Here is a 24,647-nt window from a genome sequence, read left to right on the forward strand (position 1 = left end):
TGCAGTGTAGACGTACCCTTAGTGCTCTCACTTGGACCTGATTCATTCTGGCCCATGTTTGTTACAAGCCCAGGGCCTTTGCAAGCAGGAACTTCATGTTTCACAATGGAGAGAAACTAGGCTGGGACTGATGCTTGGAGCTGAATGGGGGCACTGGCGGAGAGGTGTGTATGACAACTGGAATAGTGGGTGTGGGGGGAAGCAGGGGGGTTGGATTAAGGGACATCGACAGAGCTGTGTGAGGCGAGGGAATTTCGTAATCTGGTTGCGGGGTGTGCTGCATGCTACACAATCATTAGTGCCAGGGGAAGTGTGTGACTAAGACCCCGAGTGAAGGGAAGCAGAGAAGAAAAGGGCTCCCATAGCCCTCCCCCCAACTCAGAATTGCCCTGGGTCTCACACTCTGAGGTTCTGGGAGCTGGTGGGGTTTGTTGCAGGGCAGGACGCCATTTGCAGAGGCCTTTGCCCTCAGTGCAAGGGGGCGGGAGAGGGCGGGAGTGGCAACCCCTGCGGGAATTAAAATGCCAGAAGGAAAACAGGAAGAAAGAAGAATGTGGAACTCTCCCAAAGAACCATGTTTCATTTCCTTCAAGCACCAGCACATTCCAGCCCACATGCGCGCCCTGACCTGGGTTCATGTGCACAGCAATGCGAGCTGGCTTCATTGGCTATGCATAGGCCCATCCAAAATGCTAGGCCTCTTGCTTGCTTTCCCATTCCCGCTTCACCTTCCGGTGGCTGCTGCTGCCAGCTGGAGAAGGAATCCAGGTTTTGGCAGCTGGGGGTGGGGAGGAAATGGCTCGCAGTTCCCCCTTCACCCCAAGTTCTCTCTCTGTCTTCGCTTCCCTTTGTCACATCTCTTGTGCTTCTTAAAATATCATGGGACAGGCCCGGCTCTGACAGCAAAGCTCTGACCCACGCGGTTCCTAAGTGAAATCTCTGCCTCTTTTTAAAAAAAATGGAAGGTGACTGGAACCAGGGCAAGAACCAGCAAATGGTGGCATGTGAATGCTGGCTCAGTGTTCCGGCCTTCCCACAGCCTGGTTTCCCCCCATCCCCTGTCCCCGCTCTCAGCTGGCACCCCCATGCCTGCGAAAGAACAATATGCCCTTTTGCAATTTGCACACTTTTCAGCTTTCCAGGTACCATTTTGGCTTTGTCTCAGCTGGACAGAATCCAAACTGGCCCCCAGCTGAATGGGTGTCAGGACCACCCGATGGGGACCCTTGGAGAGCCTTGTTATTGCAGACATTCAGACATGTAACCCTTCTGCCACGTGCCAATGGCAGCAAGGGCTGGTTCCATCTGACTAGGTGTCCTGTAAAATAAATAAAAGACCCAACAGAGGGAGCAGAGAGCTCCCTCCTGCTGGGCCTGCTCACCGCGGGGGTTACATCTGAATAGACAGATGCTGTGGACAGTGGTCCATGCTGTGGGGTTTGCACCAAATTTGCCCCACACAGTCACTGGTGGGGAGCACGGTCACACCTGAACACGCCTGCTCTGAACACGCCTGCTCTCGGTGCTAGAGCTGCCAGGCACTGAAGGAGTCTGAGATACCTGGAGGACAGGTATTCCAGGTATCATTATTCATGAGCATTGGCAGAGCTGTGCAGGAGGCCCTGGCATGGAATGGCAGAGAATGCTGCAGGTCAGGACCCAGGTGCGTCAGCGGAGCGGTGGGGGAGTGCAGGAGTGGCCTAGCAAAGGGAGCTGCAGGCTGGGATTGAAGGGAATTATTGCCAGAGCTGCGAATGAGTAGCAAAGACAGACATGGAAAGCTGTGGGTCGGGATAGAAGGGCATGCCCAGAGCCGTGTGTGGAGAAGGCAAGACTGGAATAGCGGGGGGGGCTGCGGGTCGGGATGGAGGGGCATGCCCAGAGCTGGGTAGAGGAAGCTTGCACAGCTCCTTCCCACATCAACTCTGCCTCTATCAAGTGCCATCCAGTCCCCTCCCTGGCAGCAGCGCGGCGAATCCAACAGGCCATTGTCCATTGTTTGTTTCCTACATTCCCCATTTGCAAAGCTGGCCAGAGCCATGCGCAGGGGCGTCCCTTCCCCGAACCCGGCAGTTGGACAGGGCCGCTGCGCTGCCTGCCTTGTGCGTGCCGTATTTGCCCCTAACTGATCCAGCATGTGGGAGGCTTTGAACTCCCTTATTCAGCCTTCCTAGCAGAAAAGGTTAGGAACCAGCAGCAGGCTCTCGTGACATGGAGCCTACGTCATGGGGGCACTGGAGTGGATTTCTGAAGGCTTCTGCTGGGACCAATTTTGTTCAAAGCGCGTGGCACGTTGCATTGGTTAACGGCAAACTCAGCATATGAGAAGCAGGTGGCAGGCTATTTGCATGAATGCTGGGTCAAGTGTGGAGAGGGGTAGTGGTGGCGATGGCTGGGATCTGGATTTATCCTCAGCAGCAGGGATCTGGAAGGCTTCTCTAGCTAATAATCTGCCACCACACTTGTAAACCTGTAAGATCTGGAGGTTTCTACTCCTGGCTCTGCCAATGACCCGCTGTTTGCCCTGGGACAAATCACTTCCCTTCTGTTTTCCCTCCCACCCTTTGTCTGTCTCGTCTCTGATGGCGGAGCTGGGAGTGATGCATAGATAAACTGAAGCTTCTGCCACAGCCTTAACGGGAGTTCAGTCTTTAGTAAAAAGCTCATAAACATGGCAATGAACAAACCCCAGAAGATCAGCTCTGCACAGCATTGGAGTTTTTGATGAAAAATGGATTGATATAAAGAGAATCAGCAGAGTTCCAAAATGGCCAGTTTTCCAGTGTCACTGTTGTGTCTCGCCATTTTTCAGATCCTTCCCCTGCTTTCACAAGAAATCAGATGTGCTCTGGGCTTTGCGCCTCGTGGAGCGGTGGGTGCTCAGCACCCCTGGGAATCAGGCTGTTGGTGTCTCAAGGAGGGCACGTGACAGCTGAGACACTCAGAATTAGAGGTTTCAGAGGAGCAGCCGTGTTAGTCTGTATCCGCAAAAAGAAAAGGAGGACTTGTGGCACGTTAGAGACAAACCCATTTATTTGAGCATAAGCTTTCGTGAGCTACAGCTCACTTCATCGGATGCATTCATGAAAGCTCGTGCTCAAATAAATGGGTTAGTCTCTAAGGTGCCACGAGTCCCCCTTTTCTTTTTTCAGAATTAGAGGCACTCTTGAGAATTTGGGCCTGTATTGAGGTCAGAGGTGCCATAGCAATGCCTTGGTATAAAAAATGAAAGGCAGGGTCAGGAAAAGAACCCAGGAGTCCTGCCTCTCAGTCCTTTGCTTTAGCCACCAGACCTATGTCGCGTCATTCCTAGAATATATCTCGACAATTCACTCAGTCTCCTTACCCTCCTCGGCCGAACCCCAGAGTGCATTGTGTTATCTCCTCCAGAAAATCTAGCTCTGAAAATCCAGCTCATTAGATTTTCTGCTCAGAGTCTTTTAAATGATTTTCAATTTCCTGTAGGGATAGTTTTTAATTTGCTTCTGAAGCAGGGTTTGGAGGGGGAGGGGAAAGCAAGTCTAAAATTCAGCACTAAATCCACCCCCCCCAGTCCAATTTTCTTCCTTCCTCTTAGAAGATCAGTATGTTGCATCCCCCCTGCCCTAGAGCCTCCCCCTTTTCCTGCTTCCTGGCCATGAACTTGGTTTCCTCTATGATCTTTCTCTTGCTGAAAAGAGAAGGCTACCTCCGCAAGATCTGGAGTGCAGGTCTAGATTCTACCCTCCTCCCGGAGGGTGAAATTCTGGAGCAATGGCAGCCCCGGATCCAACATCAATACACGAGAGGGACTTTGATCTGAAAAGCCAAAGATTTGGTTTTGTAGCAGATGCACAAAGGAATTCCGTGGTTCTTGCTGCATTCTGCTGCGAGCCATGTTTGTGGCTGGATAGGCAGCATCTCTCCATACGGCGGCCTGCCTCTGAACAGCCGGGGCGGCGATAGGGCTGTCTATGGATTTCAGTCATGGTGGGTTCCCAGCCTGGCAGGCTCAGCAGAGAGGCTGTGGAATAAGAAAACAGCTCATGGATAAGGCACTGGGCAGGGACTCAGGAGACTCAGTTCCTGGTTCTGCCACAGACTCCTGAGGTGACTCTGGGCAGGTCACTTGATCTCCCTTTGCCTCAGTTTCCCATCCGTGAGGCGGCAGTGTGGTCTAGTGGATGCGGTGCTGGAGCAGGTGTCAGGGTACCTGAGTTCTGTTCCCAGCTCATCCGCTGACCGGCTGTGTGACCCTGGGCAGTCACTTCACCTCTCATTCCCCCTTCCACATCCATCTGGACTGTCAGCTGTGTGTGGCAGGGAATCTCTCTCTCACTAATTGTATGTACAATACCGGGCGTGGTAGGGACTCTGAGGTTATACTGTGATATACCCAATAATGGGCCATGGAGATGTGTCCCCTTTAGGAGGGGAGAGGCCTTGATTCACTTACTTAGGGTTGTGCAGGGCAGGCTGCTGTGTGGAGAAATAGGACCTCGCTTTCGAGCCACATCTTTTACTGACAATATACATGAAATTCATTCTGCCACAGGGCTCAATTCTAACCAGGGAAGCTTGGTGCAGCGGAGTTACCCACCAGCTGCAAATGGATGGATTTGTTAAATCTGGGTGGGTGGATGGGTTTTAGTGATAAATTTTTTGAGAGAGCAGGATCTTTTTAACGGTAAATGGCCAGTGCTACCTTGGTCTGAATTAGGAATACAATAATCCCATGGTTTATGTGGGGAAAGCACAAGTTCTAGTCTGACACTACAGTTTGAAAAGGTGAAACGGCTGCAAACTTTCCCCATGGTTCACTTTGTAAATCAATCAATAAATCTAGGCTTGCAAAATCGCCAGTGTCCTTGAAAGGAAAAGAGCAAAATGGGATGGGAGAGACTTCAATTCAAAGTGGAGCATGTTCTAACCAGGCCTGGGAACATTCAGATTGACCTGCCCTGGACACTTTATGGAGTGGTAAGAGCTAATATGTGTGTGAGCAGCAGGTGTCTTTCCTGCTTTAGAAACATAACCAACTGACCGCATGCAAACTCACCCTGTCTTGTGGGTCAGTTCATTAACAAAGAATCATAAGATAACATACACCCCTATATATTCCAAGTTGCAGTGGGGGAGGTTTAGGTTGGATATTAGGAAAAACTTTTTCACTAGGAGGGTGGTGAAACACTGGAATGCGTTACCTAGGGAGGTGGTAGAATCTCCTTCCTTAGAAGTTTTTAAGGTCAGGCTTGACAAAGCCCTGGCTGGGATGATTTAATTGGGGATTGGTCCTGCTTTGAGCAGGGGGTTGGACTAGATGACCTCCTGAGGTCCCTTCCAACCCTGATATTCTATGATTCTATGATTAGATTCAAACTTTCTCACCCAGACTGGGCTGCTCTTAGGGCTCCTCCCTTGGGACTGCTCTGCCACACCCTAGATCCTCACTCCACAGGTAGGCCCTCCTGGTGCCTTATACCAGTGCAGACAATGAATTACTTCATTCAGTGAACCAGCAGAACCCACTCAGCTTTCTCCCAGCAGGATTGACACTTGGTATCTGGGTGGGCATTTCAGGCAAACCCTGTTAGCTTGTTATGCTATGGTTAGCATGATGTCGTATTCCTGCCCCCTCATGAAAAGTGACTGACAACCCCCTGTGTGGAACAGCGGCTCGTGACGTGGAGAGGTATGGAGAGTGGCTGGAGAAGGTAAAGGGTCACGCTGTCTGCATAGCCGTGCAATGCTCTGCGTGCTGTCGGCGGCAGTGAGGAACAGGCAGATGATGGCCTGTGGGCTAAGTGGAGGTAATGTTCAGAGGAGAAGAACCTATTTCTTTAACAATGATTTATGCCCTGTCGCCAGCTCTTGCTGTTTTATCATGCAACTTGCGTTATTTGGTGTGTTTCTTGAAGCCCCAGCCCCTGGAGCCAGGTGGTTAGATGAGACTTTCCATTTTCATTTTAAAAAAATGAAAGTTTCTGGCCCGCTTGGTTGCAGAGAAAAATTTGAAGACATGATCCCTTGTGGCAGGGTAGCTGGCCCACTAAAGGAAATTGGACTCAGCTCTCCGGGTCCAGGCCAGGCTCCCTGCTGGGCCAATGAAGAGGGCAGGGCAGCATCTGGGAAACTGTCTGAGGCCTGAGAGTGACTTGAGAGCAGACTGGCTCTGTGAGGAAGAGCAGTTCCTGGGGAGGGCTGGAAAGCAGGAGTGTAGCAGCCTCTGGCTGGGGTCTCCAAGCTGGAGAGCCAGGGCTGGGACACTGCTGAAAGTCAGAAGGAGCAGCAGAAGGATCCTGCTGGCTGTAAGTTGCAGGGCCCGAGGACGAGGAGGGGAGCAGCTAAGGGGCGTCTCCTGGGCATCCCAGAGGAACCAGGAGAGGCTCCCAACGGAGAGGCTCTGAGGGTCCCACTGGGAAGAGCGGGGTTAGGGCTGGGGTGGCTGTCCTGGTGGAGGGACAGAGGATGGCTGGGAGAGTCCAGGGCTGGCGGAAGACACCAGGGTGGTGAGAACAGAGCCATGTTTTTACAGATTCAGCGCATGGGCCTGACATGGACGACGTTGTGCCTTGGGACTCTTGCACTGCGTTTCGGTTAATAAACTAGGATTGATTTGAGGACATGGTTGTATTGGATTTACTGTGCCCTCAAGAGGCACCCTGAGGTGAGGCCACTTGCAGGGCTGCCCTGAGGCCACAAGGGGGTGCCCAAGAAGAGGCCATTTGTTTACACCCCTATATATGCCAAGACTAGAAGGCCAATAAACAGACCCCAGCCCTGGTTATTTGTTAAATCTCATTATTTTGGGGGGCCTGAGGCATGACTCTTGGGCGCTTGGGGTTGGCCATGCTGTTTTCTCCTATGATTTGTACTCCAGTCATGTCTAGAGACCCCTGCGAAGCTGATGGTGCTGGGTGCTGTAGAAACATAGAATCAGAGACCGTCCCTGTCCTGAAAAGCTTGTTGTTACGGCGTTGCAGGGGCACCTGCAAGCCCCAGTCCCCGAGCAGGACTAGTTGCAGCATAGACACAGAAGAAGAAGACAGTCCCGACTCTAAACTGACAAGCAGGCAGAGGGCTAAGTGGGAAGGGGTGGTGCACAGCGGGATCTAGCACAAGCCCCCCTTGTGTTCCTGTGAAGCACGGCACCTTCCCTGCCCCCCCGGCCAAAAAGTCTCTCCAGCCACCAAATCTCGTGTTTCTTGCTTAACATGCTGGATTCTTCCAAGCCGATCAGAGCCCTTCTTGAACACGCACCGGGTGCTGACAACGGCCCTTTATCCCCAAAATGTTCGTGGTGCTTCATGTGACCCTCTCCCCTCCAGGCGTCGCATTCCCTGCAGTTGTTTGATGTGCCAGTTCTTTTATTTTTTAAAGTTTCAGGACACCCGAGTCCTGCACAGCCTAATAAGAGGACTATTGAGAGACCGGCTTTCATCGCCCCCCTTCCCCGTTGGCCGCAGGATGGGTGATGGGCTGAGAGGCGGGCAATGTGGGGGAGTCTGGGAAACCCTTGGGCAGGGTGTGTGTGGAGTGTGGTTTCTGAGGTCTGCTCTTCAGTGTGTTGCTGTGTGAGATTTATCATCTCACACACACACACACACACACACACACCCCCAAAACACACAAGCAGGCGCCACACATGCACATACAAACCTAAGGAGACATTATCAGCACAGCACACTAAGTGTTGCCAAGTGTAACCCAGGAATCCCACCCTTGTCCTTGTGGGGGGGGGGCATCCACCCACTCTGGGGCTATGCACTGTGTTTGGGATTTGACCCCACGGTGTCCCTTTGCCAGCAGCATCCATTGTCTCCGTTCCCAAGGGGAAAGCCTTGAGCTTATGATGCGGCCACAGCACCTCACGCCCTCACGGATGGAGGCAATTCCTGGGAGAAGGCCTGTAGCTCAGGTCCAGCCTCATTGGCACCATCTGCAGCAGTCTCTTCCCGGCAGTCTCGCAGCTGCCCAGGGTTCCACTCGAGCATTTCCTCGCATTTGGAAATTCCCCAAAAGCCCCTGCCCACAGAACAAGGTACAACCAGAACCGTTCTTTTCTCTACAGGTTCCTGCACGGCGCCCATCACCATGGTATCTGAGCGCCAGAGCAGCTGGAATAGTAACCAACATGTTGTCCAACTGCGCAGAATGATACAAAGGAGCAGAGCATGCTGCTCCTCGGAGCGGCATGGAGGCCTCAGTGAAACAAGGGGCAGAATGAGTAGCCACCTTCAACAGAGACTGTTTATCCCCGCTCCCCAGCCCCAGGACGGAAAGAAAGGGCTACAGAGGGTTTCCTGCAAAAGACAGGGTCATTCAAAGTCAGCTGAGTGGGCAGTGGGGACAGAGGGAGGATGGGCCCCGCTCAAGCTTTTAGCTCATGAAAAGCAGTTAGAGACGAGCAGACGAGGTGCGGTGAATGTTCTTCAGTGTTTTCACCCAATTCACTGGCCTGTGGCTGCACATGCCTTTGGGGTTCACTTTCTGCGAAGGCGCTAGGGAGACCGACAGTGGGAATTTATTACCATCATTCTTATTATCTGCATCGTGATAGCACCACAGTCCTAGAGCCCAAGGCCCCATGGTGCTAGGTGCTGTACAGACAGAACAAAGGGACAGTCCCTGCCCCCAGGGCACCATAGTCTCAGCAATCTGTTGGCCTGTCTGTGGCTTAGTGATTTCTGGTCTCTAACTGGAGCCACCTGAAAGAGGCCAGATTTTCATAAAGCACCTGCCCTCTGAAAGTCAGGGCCCTTGCACAGGTCTCCAGCGGGGCCCCCAACAGCTGCCTCTGCGGGGATTTGAACCTATGGCGCCTCAGACTGTAGACAGTTTAAAGCTGGTGCTTAGACCAGTCAATCCCAGCGTGGCATAATATGGGCTTCTCGTCCCTGTGTGAATGCCTCTGCCTTTCTTTAATGGCTCCTCCCTTGGAGGATTTTTATCCTCGCAGGGAATTTGGTGTCATCTCTGAAGGGACACACACACCCCGCCCCCGGACGGCACTGGGGTTTGTGTTAAGGTGGCTCCTGGTGGTGCCTTTGCATTTCTCGCCTGGCTGCTGATCAGCCTGTGACACACTGCTGCCGGCAGCGCTCATTGCTGTCGGAAGTGTGCAGTGCATGACGCTTTCCTGCTGCCGTGGAGGGGTCTATTTCCGTTCTCTCCAGCTGAGCAGCAGGAGCAGCAGCCTGAAAATCCCCCTTCACTTTCCCAAGGCTCCACCGGTGAGTGTCAGCTGTACGCTGAGGGTCTGGGGGTATTTGGAATGATGCAGGAGACAGGCTGGTGCCAAGGGCTGAAGCCACCTGCTTCCTCTGGGTGCTGGGATCAGGGTGGACAGCTTATGCCTGTTGCCACATGTGGATTCCTTCGAGGGGGGCTGTTTATTTCTCTCATCGTCATTAGCAGCTTTAAAAGGGATCTAAAAGCAACAGCACCTCCTCATCCTGCCCCCCACGCGGATGGCGCCAATGCCCCGGTTTGTGATCTCTGGGTGGGCGTGTGTGTGTGCTGACTGACTCTCTGATTTCATTCACAGGGGCCGTACTGCACGGGGAAGGGTTTTGCTCAGGTCCATTTTAGGGCTGAGACAGGCAACACCTTACGACACACACACAGAGCACAACCATTCCCCCCCGACCCCTATGTATAGCCAAGGGCTGGGCGTGCTATGATGCTGTCAGATTGTACAGGGCACTCTGCTATGGCTGGGTATCCAGGCTAACTCTATAGCCACGTGGGGGTGTGCTGGGGCATTGAATCCAGCAGTCTCATAATCCCTGATCACATCTGTTCAGCTGCCCCCTCCCTCCCTCTGCATAGATTATCATGCACATTAAAAGCCTGTTCCCTTCCTCCTCTCCGGGTATCTCTTTCCCTTGCCTTTTCGCTAAGCTGCTCACAGAGCTGGCCAGTCCAGGGAACAGTGTGATTTGGGGAGAAGGAACCAGCAATTGCTTTTTGCAAGCTGAGGGAGGGAAGGGGAAGGACGTGGATCCCCTGCAGACATCCCACAAGGCAGGGCTTTAGGGGCCTTGGGATCCCTCTGTCTCTGTGACTCCCCCTCCATCTCTGTGGCAGGATCATTCAGCACAGCTCTCTTCTGCGCCTCTGGGCACCATCCATCACATGCTACCAGCACAGCACATTGTGCTCTCTGATGCGGTGTGCGTACACACACACACACGTCTCTGCTTGCCATGGAAACCTTGCCATAGCAACCACGTTGGAATAAAAAATTAAACAGGCAGGGCAGGTGAGTGTGTGACCCCTTCCTGGTAGCCCATCAAATGGGCCTGATTCTCCTCTCCCTTAATCAGTCTTACACCAGTGTCGCTCTTTTGTCTTACACGGTGCTAATTCTGATTTACACCAGCGTGAATGGGAAAAGGATCAGGACTATTGTGCAGAGAGGGTCCAAACCTGCAGTAACTGCGGTAGGATGTAGAATGTGATACCCTCTTCCCTCTCCCTCGAGTCGACCTTTCCACGGGTGCAGAGCAGGTGCTTCCCAGTCAGAGCTCTCCACTCCCTTACCTCAGAGGGTACATTTGGCCCTTGCTTTGCACGGATGTCAGTGACCATGCTGGGGGACAGTAGACGAGATTCAGGCCTGTTGGGCCCCTGCTGTCGTATGTACCCTCACCACATCCCTGGGAGGGAAGGAAGTTCAACAATCCCCAGTTTACAGATGGGAACTGAGGCCCGGCCAGACGACGGTACATCTACACAGGGAGACAAGCTCTGCAGCACGGCCGCAGCTGGCCTGGGTCAGCTGACTTGGGTTTGAGAGACAGGCTCCGGGGCTGAAAAATTGCTGCACAGAGTTTGGGCTGGGGCTGGAGCTGGGCTCTGAGACCCTCAACCCACACGGGGTCCTACAGCCCCAGCGCCAGCCTGACCGTCTACACAAAATTTTTAGGCCCTTAGCCTGAGCCAGCTGACCTGGGCCAGCTGCGGCCAAGCTGCAGGGCTTGTATCCCCCATAGACACACCTGAAGTGACTTGCCCAACGTCACCTAGAAAGTCCGAACCCAGGTCTCCTGCATCCCAGAGTAGAGCTTTAAATGCTGGACTACTGCAGAGGGGAAAACGATTTTCTTTGTTGGCGGGGCGGTGGGGCAGAAATGCTCATTTTATTTGAAGGGAAACGTGTGGCTTTTAGCCCCTACCTATGATCTGCTAGGGGGACTATTATCCTGTCTCTAAATACCCAGACATTTAGATCTGTCATTCCCTCACTGAGACATGACAAAGATAAGCAAAAGATGCCATATTTGTGAGGCCTACTAAATATCAGTGATACTGACCAGGGCAGGATTAAGTGGGCAAAGCCTGCCCAGTTATTTCTTACCCAGGATTCGTTCTTCCTTTGCTCATTCACCAACTTTTTAATGAAAAGAAAGGTCTGCCACGCTCTGTCTTCCTTTAAAACTGTGATCGCGGTCCCCTGGGTTTTCCTGCCGGTGAATTTCTTTCGCACTGTGATGAAGCTGGAAGATTGGATCCATCTCGTCTCAGAGCCCGAGTCAAAGTTTTAATGAATTTTTTTTTTTTTACTAGTTCCAGTTTGCAACTTGGTTTTGTAATGAGGGAACAGGTCTATTGGGGCTACTGGTTTTGGGAGGGCTATTGGCCCATTATTTAAAATCAAGCAGACCAATCGAAATCAGCAGAGACCTTATTAAAATAATCTAATGGGGTCCTATGGAATTGCATTTGGGAAGCTGAACACATTTTAAAGAAAGTCTTTAAAGGAAAGTGATTTTAATCCCATGATTATGTAGAATCATCTGTAGTTCTCACTTACAGATGGTAGCAGGGATGTATTTGTAAATTGTTTTATGTTTCCAGCACTTTTCTCCTGTATCAGACAGTTCTTTAAAAGACTTATCTCCTGCTTCCGACTGGTGCAGGAGAAGTATAGTCTTAGAAGATGCCTATTTAGGGAGATTAATCTAGACAGAATGTTGCTACATATCAGATCAGACATGTCCCTTTGCTTGGCGGAATCACACAAGTCATTTAAAGTGTCGCTGTCCTTTCAGCACTTTCATTTAGCAGAGAAGGAACCGGAATCCATCACTCAGTCGGGGGGGGGGGGGGGAGGCACAGTCAGCTGGGGAATGATTCAATAAAGCCCCTCATTAGGGCAAACAGGATTAAACCACTGACTCATTTAATAATATGAAAACCTAATATCACATCTCAAGATTTCTATAGCATCAAATCCTTCCAAAGTCCCTCACAAACTGTTACATGCACAGAATTCACTTCATTTATTACTTACAAGCAGCCACCTCTGGGGTGGAACATGACAGCTGGGCAACAGCCCATAGTAATTCTACATTTCAGTATAGTACAGGAAGCTAAGGAAAGCGTGGGTGGTGTTCTCACTGACTTCAATAGAGTTACTTGGATTGATACCAGTTGAAAATCTGACCCTGGGATTGGATGACAAACTATTGAGGATTTCCTGGGTTTACTAAAGTAGCCCAGAAACTCCTTGAAAGGAGCTGCTCTCTAGGGGAAGGCCACAAAAATGCAAAAGGAAAGGGGGGAAAAAAACCCTCTTATGCCACAATCATTTTCAAACAATTCGGGATGCAGGATCTGAATGGAGCTTGGGCAAAGTTTTGCATCGGTTCTCATTTCACCCAACCAGTTCCCCCGCTCTTAACAGTGGGGCTGGATCCTCAGCGGGTGTCAATCGCCAGAGCCAACGGGGCAGTGCTGACGTGCACTAGTTGAGGATTGGGCCCAAGGTGGCCAGACCACTGAGGGTTCCTGACAAGAAATTAAGGTTTTTGTTCTGCCTGGCTCTGTTCCAACCTTCCTATATAAACCGGACTTCCCCTCATCCACTTGAGGAGCTCACCTTGCCACCAGGGGGAGTCAGAAATGGCCAGCTCCACTGCATCCCATAACACCACCGTAAGAAATAGTTCAGGAAGGTTTTAAACACTTTGGGGATCTTTTATTCTAATATTTGCTGGGCCAGAGTGTGAGTGCAGCACGTACCAGAGCCAAATGTTGGTGCACTGAGACAAGGCATCGCACCACTATCATAACTCACTTTACCAGATCTTAATCAAACAGACCTTGCCAGGCCAAACTAGGGGCCCGATCCTGTTCTCATCAAAGTCCATGGGAAGGACTGTGTCCTATGTTACTGTGCTACAATACCCTATACATTGCTAGGGCTTATCATTCTATTCCCATTCCAGAAATTGGCCAGACCTAAAACCTGGGAGCCGAGCTTCTACAGTTTAGGACCCAGATCTGAAGTTTACATTCGTCCCCTAATGCTACCATAGGCCCAACCAAAATCCCACAAGCCCCCAGACTTCAGGCTAGAAACCAAACATTACATCTTAGGCCATATCAACCTGTTTCCAACTTAGGGTACCATCCCATTCAAGACCAGACCAGATGCTCCTCTCTTTCCTCCCTGGTTTGTGCTTACATCAATCCCCTGGGCCTACTTCTCCTCTTAATCATGCTGGTATTAATCTGGAGTAACTGTCCTGAAGTCAGTGGGGTTATTGCAGTGACAAAGCAGAGCAGAATCAGGTCCTTTGAGCTCAGGAGAGTTAGAAGCTGGGGAACGGTAGAGCTGGGAGGCCAGGCTGACCCTGGGAACTCAGACCAAGATCCTTCCTTCACATCAGTTCTCTCTCTCTCTTCCCAGCCGGGAGGGTGGAATGATGTTTGCAGTGTGCCAGCCAGACGTCCCCCTGAATGCTCCATTCCATGAGGGCAAGCGGGACCCCACGCTGGGCACGGCCTTCCTCGCTGAACGGGAGCTCAGGCAGGACAAGAATTTCAACTTTGTGGCGGAAGGGTATGACAGCAACGAGAACTGGAGCCAGGTGGTGATTGGGACCCGGATGGAGGGGGGCTCCGGCCAGATAGAAAACACAGCCAATAATCTGGTGTTCTTAGTGCAGAGACAGACAGCTCAGGGCAGGCTTAGGGATGCTCCCCGAGGGCTGAAGTCAGACAAGCTGGGACTCTCTGAGGAGGACGTGCGCAGCCCCCACAAGGGAGCCGAGCTCAGTGGCGCCGAGAAGGAGAAAGCGGCTACTGAGGACATGGCCAAAGAGTGTGGCAAATGGGCTGGCTCCCCCTTAGAGGACAATGGCTATGCCAGCAGCTCCCTCAGCATCGACAGCCCCGACAGTATCACTGGCAATGCCTGGGAGGCCCCCGCTGCCACCACCAAAGACCCAAGGAACCAGCCAGCGCTTCAGGTGCCCGACGCTGATTTCGAAAACTCCTCCAACTCGGACACGGTCTTCCCGGTGCTGGCCGAGGCCTTCCAGAACCTCCAGGACAAGATGAGATACAAGGAGCGGGAGAAGGAGAAACACCACATCCACCTGGTGATGTATCGGCGCCTGGCCCTGCTGCGTTGGATCCGCGGCCTCCAGCAGAAAGTGGTGGACCAGCAGAACCGGCTGCAGGAGAGCTTCGACACCATCCTGGACAACCGCAAAGAGCTCCTCCGATACATCCAGCAGGGCGTGGTGCGTCCCAAAGCACCGGCTCACGCTGGCCTGTGAAAGAGGCTCATTCCCCATCTGTCACAGTTAGATCTGCCCCCCCCCGCCCCCCCAACCCTTACCTGGCTCTAACCAGTTGTTTCGTCTGAGCACAGCATCCAGGATTGGGCCCCACCGAGCTTTGCAGTCAGCTCCCAGGTTCTGCATGGGAGGCGGGCATGAGATGCTCTTGCCTTGTGCACCCAAGGATTTAGTGAAGCGTGAGGACACCCGACCTGATGAATGCCACCTGGTATTTATGAGCGGGAACAACGTAGCTAGAAGCATGTTCCCGTCCATTTCCATGCATGGCTCTCGCTGAGAGCACAAGTGAAAAGTCCAAAATGTGCCCCAGCTAGTGGTTGAGAAGTCAGAGAACGGGAGGGGCTGGTGCCATTTGAAATGAGCCTGATTAACCCTTTCTCAGCCCAACCCCCTCCCCCGCCCCACCATGCTGCATATTCCTTTAGCACAAACAATTAACCCTTCGCCAGCTGATTAGCAGCCAGGATTCACCAATGTTCCCAGGACCCCAGTCTCACTGGAGATCTCACCTGAGACCTGGGGTCACTAGTGAATTGGCACAGGCCAGTCAGCAAGCTAGTACCTGATTAGTTAGCAAGAGGGTTATTTCTGGGTGGAATGTTCCATCATAACAATACCCCTAAGGACGGTCTACTACTGTCAATCTACTGACCACTCTTAGCATCCATCCCACCTCCTTATCTCTCTCTCTGTCCATCACAGCTGAGCTGCCTACTCAGAGGTCCACTGAGTGCCCAGAGGCTCTCAAATTTCACCCTAAATCCATGACCATTTAGTCCCACTGTGCTTCGAAAGTGAACAGCTCATCAGCAATGTCATAGCCTGGCTCCTCTCAAAGGCCTGGGTCTCCCCAACTGGCTCTGCAATGCCTCCTCTAATTTCTTTCTCCTCCTCCCCCTGCAACAACCTCTTCCCCCCAGCTTCGCTATGTGTGACTGCTCCCCCTCTGGACCGGCCAGCACAGCTTCAGCCGCTCTCTGCATTGGCTGGATAGCCGTTCGTCAGGGTCCCCTCTGCAGACAGCTCCCCTGGCTGCTGCTACCGCTGTGGCTTTCCCATGCCCATGCTCACCCTGCCTGCCTCTTCCAAAGAGTGTTCTCTAGACCCAGCCTGTTGGGTCTGTTGGTTACTACAGCTCTGAATGGGGCACAATTCTCTTCACAATCCAGCTTTGCTGAGGCTCATGATCTGATACTGATCTTTGAAACTCTCCCTGTAATTCTTTGAATTAACATTTTAAATAAGGAATCCTATTCACCATGGCTCTGCAACATTAGGAAGGTTTGGAATTGGCCCCCAAGAACGTCTTTAGCTTGGAGTGTGAATCTAGACATGAAAATTGCCATTAAAATCAGAGATGGGAGAACTCCACGGGCCATTGTTAGAATCCACTGGAAAACCGTGACTTCTGCACTGAGATCTGAATTCACAGCTTTTAGGTTGAAGGTTTCATCTGGGTTTTGGCCTTCAGAGTTTTCCCTCCTCTGGTTGTTCTAGAAGCCACGAGAAGAACTGCTGGAAAAAGAGAATCTTTATTCATAGATTTAATGGCCAGAAGGGACCACTGTAATCATCCAGTTCTAGTCTGACCTGATGAATTGCAGGTGTCAAAGGTGCTGTGCAGTCAGGTTATTGTTTGCATTGCACAGGCTGCCAGTTTCTTAGGGAACTTTTTACCCCATCTCTGTACCATCTACTACATCTCCCATGAAAAACAACACTTAAAATGAAGGGGGAAAGGTGTTTGAAAGAGCCCAAATCAAACCTTGAACCACGAAGCTCATGGAAACACTAACCCTCTGCTGGATTTTCCCTTCTCTAGCTTAGATCGTAGGGCCTGCATTGGAGAGTTGAGATGCCAGATCAGGCTGTTCTGTTGGTGGAACATATAATTGCAAGTGGTGTATGCTGCTCCCACATGTTTGCTGCTGCGACGGGAATGAGCTCCCGACTATTGTGTGTGTCTTGCGTTGACAGCCAATGCCTTGTGAGAAACAGATTGTACGTGTCCAGCAAGCTCTGTAGGAATCGATGGGTTGCATATGCTTGGGGATTGTAATCTGCAGCAGTGTGTGATGTGCTCTGAGTGTAAAAGTCCATCTGGTGACAAAGGCCCTTAGTGCAGCAAAGCATTTCAACCCATGCTTGAGTTCCTCCCTATTTGGCAATGCACGTAAGCCCATGCTTACTTTAAGCACGTGCTCAGACTGTAAAGGCCATCTGACCTCCTTCACAGCACTGCCAGATAATTTCATCCAGGGATTCCTGCAATAAGCCCGGAACTTCTGTTTGAGCTAGAGTGTGCCTTTTAGAAAGATGTCCAGTCTTGACTTAAAGGCTTAATTCCCACTGATGTCTAGTTACGCATGAGCTTAACTGCTTTGCTGACTTGAGATGGGCTAGTGAATTGGGGTCGAAGAGAGAGACTCATACTACTAAGAACTGACCTCAAAATGCTTTAAAATAGGGTCAAGTTTCATTTAACTCTAATATTTTTTTCAGATTCAGTATTACAATATATTGATTTAGATTTTTTTATTACACTTACACACACACACATCCCACATACCCCTATCTACCTACAGTATATATTTAAAAACTAGGTGCCAAATCAGAAAAATCCCCTAGTAATAACCTTTCTCACAGCCGTGCTGTCCATGTTCTATTAATTTATTGTTGTAAAGCAAAGAGTAACTTTTCTAATCCATTTTTCCAATGAGAAATGCACATACAGAGTATAAGAAATATAAGAGAGATTAAAAAGAGACCATTGTGTTTATTTGGTATATTTTCTTAAAAGTGAATTTGCTCCATATTCTTATTATTCTATTTATTGTACTGTTCTAGGGGAGGCCGTGTGGTTTAGTGGCAAGAGCAGAGGCCTAGGAAGTCAAGAGACCTGGATTCTGTTCCCACCCCTGCCACTGACCTGCTGGGTGACATTGGGCGTGTCACTTCACCTCTCTGTGCCTCAGTTTCCCCATCTGCAAAATGGGAGTTATGGTACTTAACTTAACAGAGTGCTCTGAGATGGACAGATAGATGAAAATTAACTATGTATTATTATTATATTATATTCCATGCTCTCTGCACCTTCACAAAGCTGCCGTTGATACCTGCAATAACTTCCATTTTGCACCACGTTTCTTCATATCTTCCAGTAAGCGGAAGCGAGGATACGGTCCCATAGCCCTTTCGTGTGTAGTTCCAGGAAAGTCAATGAGACTAGGCACGTGACTAAGGCTTACTCGTGGGAGAAGGGGTTGTAGCATTCAAAGCTCTGATGCTGATCCTGCAATCTTGATGCATATTTAGACTGTAAGCTCCGCCTTCTTGTTAGATAGCTCTTCTGCACCTAACACAACAAGGCCCCAATTTCAACTAATAATAACTGAGTCAGTGGGGACTGCAGGGTCAGGTCCTGTAGAGAGCAGGGAAACCCCATTGCTGTAATAATGAAACACCTGTAGCCTGAGTTTTGACCCTGAAAGGATGGAAAAGATGAGCTAAAATGGGCGATTTTCTTTAAGAATGAGTTTTTAAAGAGGCAGCATTCAAAATGCAAGAAAGTGACCAAATCTTGTCCTGGCAGCAGAGAAGAAAACCTGCAACAGATTTCTTGCCATCTGCATCCCGGCCAGGAGGACTCCAGCCTCTTTGTGAGGAGAAATACCTTGCTCCTCGAAGGGCATGACTGCTTTCATGTTTGCTTCTATTCTAGGGCCTGCTGGCTGTTGTCTGTATCACTGACATGCTAGATCATGAATTATTATTCATATTAATAAAGTTTGGAGATAAAAAACACATCCCACAAAGTACTCCTTTAATACTCTTCAACAGCTGGCTATCGTACTGTGCATGATATTTTCATCCTGATCCTGTTGCATGAGGGTTAGAACACCAGGGGCCTGCTTTTACCTCACTGGTAGAACTGACAGAAGGCAATATACATTGTTGCAACAGAGGTTCCAGCCGTCACCTGCGTTTAGTTCACGTGTGTGGAGACAGAGCTGTACGAAAGAGCATCTTGAGAGCTACCAGTGGGAAGTGAGTATATGGCACTGGGTACTGGAGTGGTGCTGCAGTGGTAGCATATTGACTTTGGACTAGAGGAGAATCAAGGTCACAACTTGAGGGTAGAACTGATGTAGAGGGTGTCATGTGCTCAGCACCATGCCTCTCTCCAGAAGGACCTCCTTCTGGTCCATGCTCAGAGCACCATCAGTGGGCAGCCTTGTAACCTTCTCCTCCAGCCCAGGCTGTGACATGGGGCTCTTGATGGCTTAGATAAAATCAGAGCCAACCCTAGTCAATACGGGTCCAATAAATATGGATATTGCCCTCAGCCTCTGCCAATATCCATTCATTATCCCCATTTCACAAATGACAAACTGATGCCTTGAGACATGAAATGACTTATACCCAAACTCACGTACAGGGTCGATGGCCAATCCAGGAAGAGAAGCCAAAAGTCCTGACTTAAAATCCCCTCCTCTAACACTAGACCATGATCCCTTTCACTTGGGTTTCTGGTGAGGACGGTTCTCCTTAGCTCCTTCCATGGCCCCACAACAGGGTCTGTTCCCTGCCCCAGCCCTGCTCACTGTTAAGTATGGGCTGGCTTTAGAGCCCTTGAGGTTCCTGACTGAACTGGTGTTGTAGAGCTCAACACCCCCACCCACCCCCTGGTGCTTCCATAATACCCCATAAATAGTGCCCGAGATTCACCGACTCCCAGGCGTTTATGCATCAATTTCACTCACCTCGCCTGCTGGTGGCTCATTTCAGGGCAGTTGCTGCTTTCCTTTCTCTAGCCCCCACCCAAGGCAGGCTAGGAAAACACCCAAAAAGGCACTGGCTGTCATGTTCAATTGCGTAAACTGCAGGACAAAACATGGCAAGCAGAGAGCAGAGCATGACAGAGAGTGAATAAAGCTTGCCCCGTCAGATCAGCTTATCATAGCCGATTACAGATAGCAGGAGCTACTGTCCCAGAAACCTCAAGTTTCATGACTCATGTCAGGAAATTAACAGACGGGTTTTCAAGCAGGAGTGAGAGTTGGGCCCTGTGACAACGTGGCACATCTCACGTGGCAGCATGGTATATGACCTGAAAAGTTGTGGCCATGCAACAATGTGGCGCATGTCATGTGACAGCATGGCACATGACCTGAGATGGTCCAGCTATGAGACAATGCGGCCCAGGTCACGTGACAACATGGTACGGTACTTGAGATGGGCCAATCACACAAGAACGTAGCATATGATCTGAGAAAGTCTGGCTGTGTTATGGCATTTGCACGTGGTCAGATGGAGTCCAAGCAGGGACATGAACTGATTCAGGCTGAGGCCTTGTCTGCACGGGAGATCCGCCCTGGTGTCAGACTTCGATACCTGTCCAGTGCTGTAGGTGCATCACTGCAAACCCTCCTGCTTGCAACTGGGATGAGCTGCACCTGGGGCTCACCTTGTGTACACCAAGGGGTTCAGCTGTTGCAACTGGCTGGTGGCTGCCGGTCAAAATGCCTGGAATGGAGGCCAGTGCAGACAAGGTTTCACACTCCCTGAAGGCCAGTGTCCTTTTGGAGGAACCATTTTGCGTTGCATCTCCCAGATGGGACATGAGCCCGTCAGACACGTCAACAGCAACGGTTTCCCACCTCCTGAAGACAAAAGCTGCCGCAGGGTTAGGCGCAAGATGATTAAAAAGCCAGCATTATCTAGCTGAACGGCTCACAGGGCTGACAGTGGGATAGAGGGTCTTCTATCAACAGGGACCTGCTCTGCACCCAGGCCATCTGACACATGTTCGGGAATCTCTTTGAAAATCAGTTGGTTGATCTTGATTCATTTCTAGAAGACAAGGGTTCATGTTACAAAACCACCACAATATTTGCCCCACTGACCATCGGCAAATTCAGAAGAGAAACCAAGGCCTGGCTCCATCTGGGGCTGAGCTCACCACTAGGCAGAGTCATTCCAAGTCAGCATGGGGGAAGCTGATGTTGCTGATGCTTGGTCTATATCTACTCTGTGGCTGAAAAGGTGGAGTTCAGCCTCCAGGGCTGGTACAATAGCAATACCAACCGGCCAAAAAGCAGACGTGGGGCTAAACCAGAAGCTCAGGATCCCCGCCCCATGCCCCCAAAGTAGCACTTCAGACTTTCCAGGTATATCTCTGACACGAAGGCCAGCAATCAGTCTGCCTCCCTCTCTGTTCATTTACCTAACTGGCTTTACCATCAGCAGGTGCAAAACAGAACTATAAACACCTGCACAGAAAGGCCCAGAGTTGTAAGAATTCCTCTCTGTGATCCTCTGCACTTTGCACGTACAATTGTGCACACCCAGTCCCCGCAAGGGCATGTGCAGAGCGCCAGCTGGACTGACGTCACAGACGCGGTGACGCTTGTAAAATACTGGCGGCCATTTAACTTTTAAAAATCCAAGACAGAGGCTGCTCCCCACCTCCCAAGCGTGAACAAAATGGAGCCGGTGCTAACGTCTGTGCTGTTCCCGTGATCTCGTGTGGTTGCGTTATTTACCATCCTCCTAAACCAGGGTGACTGGATTCCCTGAGCTCCCTGGTCCCACCTGCCCTGCAGCTGTTGGTTAATAAGGAAAGATGGGATGTTTGCTACAGGCAGATGGGTGGCAGATAAAACACCTGAGTATTGACCTAAAGGTGACTTTGCCTGGGGCACTGCAGAGATTAAATAGAGATAAAGGGAAGCCATACCAGGCCTTCGAACCTTCCGTCACCTTTCCCCCCTCTCCTTTGCAGCCCCGACAACCTGTGGGAATTCAAAGCTGCCGTGGCCCCTTTTAAAAACAATGCGCACACACAAACCTAGGCTCTGTTTGGGACCTAGGGACGGGTGTCTCAGGCGGGGTGGCTTTGGTTTTATTCACCGCTTGGTGGGAGCTCTCCGGAATTTTGTCCCTCAACATCTGCCATTTTATTAGGAATTGTGTGTGCTCTAACTTTATTTGTCTAAGGAAGGAACATTTTCCATTTTGGCTTGAGCTCTAATTCCAAGCCTGCCTGCCTGCCTGCCTGTGGCACATTCATTCAGACAGGGGCTCTGCAGGATTAAGAGAACATTAGACCCTGGGCTGTCTGCTGTCCTGACCCGCAGAGAGAGGGAGTGATTCTCTGTTTATCTTGGTCGAGTGTTTTATATAAATAATTATTTCCAAGGTAAATATTGTGAAAATCCAGATTATTTGCTCAAGAAATGAAGGAATAACTCAGGGAGCAGATCAAAGGGGTAGATCTGCTCCGTAAACAAGAGGCTTCCTTCTCGGTTATTGTGAAGTTCCCTCTGCTTACGCCCTTAGTGCTGTTTTTTAGAGAGCCAGTTTTGATTTGCAAAATCAACCTCATACTGAATTTCCAGCCTCCTCTAAATACCCAAACAAGATTTGCAAATTAATGAAAACCCCTCCCAACTGCAGGGGGGGAAAAGCCTGACTGCATGCCAACTTCAGAGTCCACCAGGGCTCCTTTACTATTTCCAAGACACTCAGATCTAGGAAGATTATAACTTTGCAAAACAAATTCCCTTCATGCCTGTTTTTACAATCGGTGGCCTCCATTATCAACCACACCCAGCCTGCTCTTTTCAGCCTCCCACTGTCCCTGTCTCTCTAAGATGACTATCATTGCTGCCTTTGCACTATCGCTAACCTTTGATCTGCAGGGCAGGCCAGTGACCTCCCTTCTTTCACTGGCCAACATCAATTTTGCTCCCAGCAGGATAGATACAGCAGGCAGAGGGCCAGAACCTCACCTGGTATAAAGGGGAGCTGATTGACACCAGCTGAGGATCTGGTCCAGTGCTTTGTCTGTCTGCCATTGTCCGTGGAGAGGCAATGAACCCAGCGAGGTCTCCTTGCCATGCCCGGGTATGGGATTGCATTCCCCATCTCCCTTGCACTGCTCATGCATTTGAGGCCTGCTGTTTAGAATCGCCTCCATGGTGGGGTTTTTAGTTCATTTTTTCTTTTTAAATCACACGCTGTTTCCCAGCAAACGTAACCCCAGCTGATGCAAGTCTGACTTGCGCTGCGGGCACTGGAAAATAAATACAAAAGGGAGAGGGAGGATGGTCCTGTAGTTAGGGGTCTTGGGTTCAAATCTCTGTTCCACCGCAGACTCCTTCAGTCATTTTGTTTCTGTGTGTCTCAGTTTCCCAGCTATAAAATGGGGATCGTTGCCCTGTCCCACGTCGCAGCAGTGTTCTGAGGGGGAACACACAGAAGATTGTGGGGGACTCGGATACTCCAGCGTCAGGGGTCATGTAAGTACCATGGAGAGACGAGACACAATGAAGAGGTAATGGACAAATGTGATGCTGAACTTGGGAATGACCAACCTGCAAGGAGACCTGCCTTTCTTCCCTGCCACCCCCCCAAATTCTTTTAACAAGTGTTCTGGCCCAATCCCACCAGCATTTGGCACGGGGAAGGATCGCAGGGTTGGTCCCTTCGTGATGAAACATAAAGGTGATGATCCGTTAAATATTAACTTAAATAACAGCACCTTTCATGGCAAAAGGTTCTCAAAGCTTTACACACTATGGGCCTGAGTCTGATCTTGCATATGTTTGGCCATTGACTTTTGCAGAGGTGCTCCTTGTTTAGGGTCTGATCCAAAGTCCATTGCAGTTAATGGGGTTTGAATGTGCATTAGTGTAAGTGGTATTGTCAGGAGCCCTTGAAAGCCCCCAGGGCTCAGAAACGTGGCACTGTTCCCTGTACTTTGTAATGTCCTGGGTAGGCAAGGGGTGGGGCAGTCTGTGTAAGCAGTTTGTCACCCGCGGTAGTGCCCTGTTGCTTATTTAAGCAAGGCCTTTAGAAAGCCAGCAATTCCCTTTGCCCTCCAATTTAGGCCCAAACGCACATGGTTTATGTTTCAGAGGGGTTGAGAACCCCCCAACCCAGCCGACGTCCATGGGAGCCGCAGCTCAATATCAGGGATGCCGGCACCTGTCCACTGACACCCACCAAACTCATTTCACCCCCCAGGGATCAAAGGCTCACGGCCCTGGGCCACGCTGGGTGGATTCTGAGCAGCCCTCTGGAGGTGAAAGGCTCCGGCACCGGATGATCCCCAGACCCAGGGATTTTCCCTTCCTGAGGCGACCACGGGACTCACAGCTCCCACTCTGGCGAGGGAGCCAGTGAACCTAACTAGGGCCGGCAAACAAGTCACCCTGCAAGATGAGCTCATCCCCTTCCAGGCTCCATGTGTGCCTCCCTGCTAGACACACCTGCAGCAGCTTGGGAGGTCTCTGGAGGATGCCAAAGCAGAGAGAGGGGCTCTCTTTGTGCCTGGTGCCCCAGGCAGGGCTCAGCCGTCCTGCCTCAGGGCACCTGGACAGTGGAGTTAAGAGCCCTCTGTGTGCAGCCCTCCCCTTATCCTTCCATGAGCTGTGTCGATCTTGCAGCCCCCTTCCCTGGACGGCAGAAATCGCACCCACTCGGGAGGACGGCTGCACTGCCGCTTGTACTCCAGGCTGAACCTGGGCTCCAAGCTGACGTGGGGGTTTCAAACCAAAAAGCATGGATGTTGTTAGTGCTCAGCGCTGCAGCACGGGAGAGCAGGTACAAGGAGCCTTCCACCCCTTTGCGTACCCTTGCCAGGCATCAAACCTGCCCTCCTCCCAGGGTGAGGGTCACCCCTGTGCAGGGGGAACAGCACAGGGCCACGTCAGTCCCGCATCAGCCCACGCAAGGATCGGGGACTTTTCATCAAAGCCAAAACATTTTGCAAAGACTCATCAGTTTCTGTAGTCCAGGGGCTGGCTGGTCACCTCGGATAAGAGAGAGCGAGAGTGGGGAGCATCCTGCTTTGAAACCTGAGATTTTCGATCTGGAACTAGCCACTCTGCAAAAACGTTGGGAAGGGTTTGGGTTTGTTCCAGTGCGAAATGAAAACAAATTTCGTCACCGCCCAAGCTGCCGTGAAGCAGAATGGTCTCCCTGCAGTCAGCTCTACATTAATGATTAAGAAGCAGTTTCTACTCGCTGTCTCCTGGCAAGAGAAAATGCTTCTTACCCAATCCA

The 24,647-nt window shown here is 50.8% G+C and overlaps 1 protein-coding gene across 3 annotated transcripts; it reads left to right on the plus strand.

The window, feature by feature from the left end:
* The first annotated feature begins 9,031 nt into the window (after window positions 1-9,031).
* On the plus strand, window positions 9,032-23,697 carry LOC311533125 (UPF0500 protein C1orf216 homolog). 3 transcript variants are annotated; one of them, XM_084652267.1, is made up of 4 exons: window positions 9,032-9,212; window positions 13,679-14,516; window positions 22,768-22,879; window positions 23,607-23,697. In XM_084652267.1, exons 2-3 carry the CDS (start codon window positions 13,692-13,694, stop codon window positions 22,822-22,824), a joined length of 882 nt encoding a protein of 293 aa, XP_084508393.1. In that variant the 5' UTR covers window positions 9,032-9,212; window positions 13,679-13,691; the 3' UTR covers window positions 22,825-22,879; window positions 23,607-23,697. The 3 variants fall into 3 exon arrangements, 2 of the variants coding, with proteins under 2 accessions (XP_084508393.1, XP_084508394.1); XM_084652268.1 differs by lacking the exons at window positions 22,768-22,879; window positions 23,607-23,697 and adding an exon at window positions 17,424-18,382; XR_014714507.1 differs by lacking the exons at window positions 13,679-14,516; window positions 23,607-23,697 and having other exon boundaries at window positions 22,768-22,857.
* The last annotated feature ends 950 nt before the right edge of the window (window positions 23,698-24,647 follow it).

Source organism: Lepidochelys olivacea, assembly GCF_965140295.1.
Source record: "Lepidochelys olivacea isolate rLepOli2 genome assembly, chromosome: 19".
Taxonomy (NCBI): domain Eukaryota; kingdom Metazoa; phylum Chordata; order Testudines; family Cheloniidae; genus Lepidochelys; species Lepidochelys olivacea.

Coding starts and splice junctions, on each gene's coding strand:
- LOC311533125 (XM_084652267.1), top strand. CDS start 13,692: ATGATGTTTGCAGTGTGCCAGCCAGACGTCCCCCTGAATGCTCCATTC. Junction 14,517..22,767: donor GATACATCCAGCAGGGCGTG/GTGCGTCCCAAA, acceptor TGTGTGTCTCAG/TTTCCCAGCTATAAAATGGG.